Source organism: Austrofundulus limnaeus, unplaced genomic scaffold, assembly GCF_001266775.1.
Source record: "Austrofundulus limnaeus strain Quisiro unplaced genomic scaffold, Austrofundulus_limnaeus-1.0 Scaffold141, whole genome shotgun sequence".
Classification (NCBI taxonomy): domain Eukaryota; kingdom Metazoa; phylum Chordata; class Actinopteri; order Cyprinodontiformes; family Rivulidae; genus Austrofundulus; species Austrofundulus limnaeus.
In genome coordinates, this window is record NW_013952543.1 from 1,114,234 (window position 1) to 1,119,996 (window position 5,763).

Sequence of the window (5,763 nt, forward strand, 5' to 3'; positions counted from 1 at the left end):
CACACACACACACACACACACACACACACACACACACACTTATCAGGGTGTCCAGCTGTCGAGCTTAGCCAGGTCTGCAGAGGCAGATAAGGACCAAACATCTTTCATTAACACCAACGTTTGGGTCTGCTTGTTCTGGGCACAGGTGTCAAATTGTCTGTTTATGGTATCATAAAAACTCACAAGAAGAGTTTGGATGAGCCGTCTCAACCTTGTACGACTTTATGGGTTTATTATTGAGTCGTAAATGCACATGACCTACTTCATTCATCTCAGGTGTCTGCCGTCTTGGCGGTGAACAGATGAATTTGGCCAAGTTCTCCATGGAGAGGACTGCTTGAGGAATTCCTGAAAAAAACAAACAAACACAAGGCAATTATTTTATTAGTTCATGAAAAAAAAACACAAACTGTAATTGCCTTTGTTGGGTCAAGCAGCACAGATCAGTGTTAAACCTGAGAGCAACTCTTTGGGTCTTCAGTTCAGACATTTCAGGATCACGGTCAGCTCTGTCCTGCTGGCTGTTGCGCAACGATTGTTTAAATCCCTGCTATTGTTCCAGCGCAGAGCTGCCCTTCCTGTTCTGACCTCAGTGTCAGACAGTTTGCCAAAGTTTTCTGCAAGGTACACACTCACAGAACGTCCATTCTGTCCATGCGTGGGCCTGTTTGTTCCTTCAGATTGAATCGTGTAGGAGGGCAGAGGATCCAAACAGCCTCCTGCGTACTGTGTGTTGATAAAACTGCAGCACCTGTTGCTCAACTCAGCTTCATGCATTATTGTGCTATATTATCCATTACATAAAATCTGTGTATGCACTTTCATTTGTCTGTTGTGTTACCAAAAATCACATGAACCACTGAATAGTTAGAATAGATTTCAATGAAACTTTCAAAAAGTGACTGATTAACTTTGGGAGTTAACCTGATTTGATATGGTCTCCACACTGAATCTGCCTTATTAAACTAAACTAAAACGTCCACGAGGCTGAGAAACTCCTGTGAGACATCCTTGTATAAAACGGTGGCRTTAACTGTTTAAGTCAGTTCTGTTCTTCTAATCTCATTAACCACTGGACAGATTTTAACTAAACTTTTAGAAAGCAATCATTTGTTGTACAACCTTAGCAAACTCCAAAATGACAGGCTGTTTTACCGATTCGGAGCTAGAATTGTATGCATGGTAGTKGTTGGGATCCTTCAAGGAAAGCTTGACCTTTAATTAAGTTTTGCGTCACAGATTTTATTTTAGATGCATCATAACTGAAACGCACTCTCTTTAAAAGCGTGTGCCACTTTAATTGCAACTGTTACTAGAAAAAAAAACAGACTTCTTACCAAGTTTAGACCTTTGTGGAGTCATAATGCCTCCGAGCAGCTAACCCAAAACCAGAGTTGAAAAAAGGGCAGGCAATGAAATCCAACCCAACCACACAGAAAACACCATTCAAGAGTGAATGAACATCTCGGACTAAACTTTCTGCTTCTCTGTCTCCTAGTTTTTTCATATGCCTGAGTGTGTTCACAATGAAGGAAAGCAGTCTTACTTCTGATGGTGAACACAAAGACAGTGTTGATAAGAAAAGGCAGTTTGATGTTATCTTTCAAGATGACTGTCTAGACTGATATTTGTGCAGAACAGGGTGTCAGAGAAAATGCTGTAAGTGATTTATAGTACAGAAACAGAAAATGTCTGAGCTACTTTAAACTCCTAGGAGGCTAATCTGTTTGGGGTGGAGATAATTTAAGGATGCATTGAAGCTCTGAGGTGATAAAAGCTTTGTGCCTCCTGGGTTTAAACTAAAGCTTATTGTCTTTGTAGCAGGTTTGGATGTCCTCGTTTAAATTTTATGAAATGTTTGACAGATAAAGACATCAGAAATGTCTCACCAAAGTCCTGAATCCAGACCTTAGATATTTAGAGCTTCTTATTGACATATGTTGCTGTGACTGACCACTGAATGAAACACAGTTGCTTGGTAGTCCTCCAAATTAATGGCGCCCTCTACTGAGATGTGTGCATGATTTTCAACATGGGCAAAAAAATAAAATAAAATAAAATAAAATAAAATAAAAAAGGATAAAATTCTCAGAAGGTAAAAATAAATTATTTATTAGTTTGTCCAGTTATTGCCTACACCTGGCTGAGATGTAGGCAGTGGTTGAATGAAGAGATGCAAGAACTGATCCACTGAAATATTTATTTATTATGATTAACAATTAATTATTATTATTAGAAGCATTAAGCAACAATATATACACATCTAAATCTTAAAGACTGTAGAGGAGTTCTATAGTATTTTTTTAATTGGGTGAATGTTGAGTCAGCAGTTTTCCTCATCCATTTTTTATTTATTATTATTTTATTTAGGAACATTTGCTCCTGCTTTGCACTATTTTAACCACTGGTTCAGGATTAACATTATGATTGATTGGAAATTGTTCACTTTGTCTTTTAGTATRGGTAAAGTTGAACCATTCCAAGTATTTAACTTTAATTATTTCCCCATTAAAAAACATTAAGAACTTTTGACTTCCATCGAGGAGAGTGTTCACTTTGAACCCTACATCAGCACACATCTACTTTCATCTTCTTAGTATTTTTTTAGCTTCAGTTTCACAAATTTTAGCTTATAGCTACTGCTTTGCTAAAATCAGCTTATAGCTACAGATTACTAATTTCAATTAGCTTTTAGCTATGGTTTTACTCATTTTAGCTTAAGGTTTTGCTAGCTTTAGAGGAGCTACTGCTTTTCTAAGCTACAGATGAGCTCATTTTAGCATTCAGCTACTGTTTTGCTACCTTTAGCTTGCTACTCCGCTTATCCGAAACATTTTTTAATACCATTAACTCTTTAATTCATWAATCACCTATCTCCAATGAATTATCTTCTGACAGTTGTGGGTTATTCTGTTCATTTTTTATTAATAACTTTGTCAGTATTAGAGCTCAGATTGTGCCGTCTTTCTCATCTGTTCACTATGAAGAGGTAAATCACTTTTTTACTTCATTCAATTTACTGTCACAGGCAGAATTAGCAACAACTAATAGTATGAAACCTTCCTCTTGTTCTTTAGATATTTTACCAACAAAATTTTTAAGGATGTTTTTATCTTTTTACTTCCTGACATTTTAACAGTTTTTAACAAATCATTAGCCACAGGGATAGTACACCCAAAATGTTTAAAACTGCTGTTGTCCAACCATTATTTTAAAAAAAAACCCAGCCTGGATTGTAATAATCCAAATAATTTTAGGCCAATTCCCAAATTACCTTTTATTGCTAAAATTGTAAAGTGGTTTCCTCTCAGGTTTTAACTCATCTTAACAAAAATTTGCTTTTTGAAAAGTTTCAGTCAGGGTTTCGTAAATATCACAGTCCAGAAACTGCATTATTAAAGGTTGTGAATGATTTCAGGATGAACTCAGATGCTGGCTGTTGTACTGTCCTGATGCTGCTGGACCTTTCTGCTGCATTTGATACAGTCGATTATGATATTCTTTTAACTCGACTAGAACTTTGGTTAGGCTTTAGAGATACTGCTCTGGGCTGGTTTAAATCATATTTACAGGACAGATCTTTCTCTGTAACTTCTGGCAGCAATTCCTCCAGCTCAGCTACACTTACCTGTGGTGTTCCCCAAGGGTCTATTCTTGGGCCTTTATTATTTTCTATTTATATGTTACCACTTGGTCAAGTTATTCTTAAATTTAATATCTCCTTTCATTTTTACATGGACAGTTCCCTGATTTATTTGGCTAATAACCCATCTAACCTCTCTACTCTCAATAAACTTACTTTTTTGTCTTTCAGACATCAAAACCTGGATGTCTGGTAACTATCTTTTACTTAATAACAATAAAACAGTGGTGATGGTCTTTATACCAAAGACCAAAAAGGATCTTGTATTCCAGTCTCTTTCTAATATTGGTTTTAACTGCATTCATGAAGCCAGAAATTTGGGGGTGACCTTTGATTCTGATCTTAGTTTTTCTAAACATTTTAAGAACATAATGAAAATAGTCCTTTTCCAAATTAGGAACATTGCTAAAATCAGAGATTTTATTTCTTTCACTGATGCAAAAACTCTAATTCATGCTTTTGTTTCTTGCCATGTTGATTATTGTAATTCTTTGTTTTCTGGTCTGCCTCAAAGTTCTTTCAATCGTCTTCAATTAATACAAAACACTGCAGCTAGAGTTCCTACATGATCCCATAWATRTCAGYACATCACTCCGGCTCTGTCCTTTTTACACTGGCTACCTGTGGTTTTTACAATTGAKTTTAAAATTTTGTTGTTTGTTTTAAAATCCTTCATGGTCTTGCACCATCTTATCTTTCTGAGCTTCTTACCCAATGCTCCCATATAATCTCAGATTCTTTAATCAGTTACTCCTTTCCATTCCCAGAGCTCAACTGGTGACAGAAGGAGAGAGGGCTTTTATGGTCAGGACTCCCAGTTTGTGGAATGCTCTTCCACTAAATATTAGACAGGCTACCTCATTGTTTTCTTTTAAATCTTTACTTAAGACTTACTATTATAATAAGGCTTTTAATATTTGATAATGTTTTTTGTTTGTTTTTGGTTTTATTGTAATTGATTTGGTACATTTTGTTTCATGTTGTCTTTGATGCTTAACTTATTTTTCAATGTAAAGCACTTTGTAACATTTGTCTAGAAAGGTGCTATACAAATAAAGTTATTATTATTATTGTTATTATTATTATTATTATTATTATTATTATTATTATTATTACTCTTTTACTAATTTTAGCATCATTTTCTAATTAAGGCTTAAAGTTTTTACAATTTTTTTTGCTTGAGACTACTGTTTTTACAGTTTTGTTCATTTTAGTTTCTAAAAACAGCTTTGTAACTTTGTACAACGGAACATTAGGACCACACAAGATTTAAAAAAATGTAATGATGAGAATAAAGTCATAACATTATGAGATTAAAGTTATATCATTATGAAAGAAATGTCATAATATTATGAGAAAAAAGTCATAATCTTCCATGATGTCAATTATTCATGACTTTTTCCTCATCATTTTTCTCCCACCTGCTGTGGACAGCCATGTGTGTTTATGAAATAGTCTGCAATGACTTTTGGGTCACTGTTAGTGTAAAAATGCCTTCAACCAAATTATGTGATGTAAATCTGTCAGTGCAGCCATTAATTGCTATATGACTTCAGTTATAATAGTCATTTGCACAATCGTTTCAAAGTCCTGCYAATTTGATGCTAACGTGCTAAAATATTAAGTATTTCTTCTAACCCATACCAAAGCACTATTTCACATATTCTCATAATATTACAACTTTATTCTCATGCAACATTTTTCTTGTAATATTACGACTTTAATATTATGACTTTATTCTCGCAATTAAAAAAGAAAAATCTCATAGTGTGACCCTAATACTCTGTTGTACTTCTGTATATGGTGTTGCTAATTTTAGCTTTTAGGTATTTTGTTTTGTAAATGTTAATTTCTGTTCTGCTTTCTTTAACTTTAATAGTTTTTATCCTCTTCAGCACTGGGTTTTTACAGAAAATATCATTTGTTCCCCAATTTAGTGTCTCTTTTTTTCTTTTTTGCATTTATTTTTGATGTGTTTCTATTTAGGTCCTTTGGGAATGGGAGTGGGATTTCCTGCAACACATCTACGCCCATGGAATGTTCTTTGCCAACTGTCTGTGTTGTGCTTGTCTGGTAGTGCACACGCGCACGCACACGCACGCACACACACACACACACAC

At 34.9% G+C, this 5,763-nt stretch overlaps 1 protein-coding gene across 1 annotated transcript in view; it reads right to left on the reverse strand.

The window, feature by feature from the left end:
- Window positions 1-5,763, reverse strand: part of rapgef3 (Rap guanine nucleotide exchange factor (GEF) 3) — a gene marked incomplete in the record, with an annotated part of 54,464 nt that overhangs the window by 47,890 nt on the left and 811 nt on the right. The window contains 1 exon segment of the mRNA XM_014016261.1: window positions 263-348. Within this exon segment, the coding sequence (XP_013871715.1) occupies window positions 263-325 (63 nt within the window).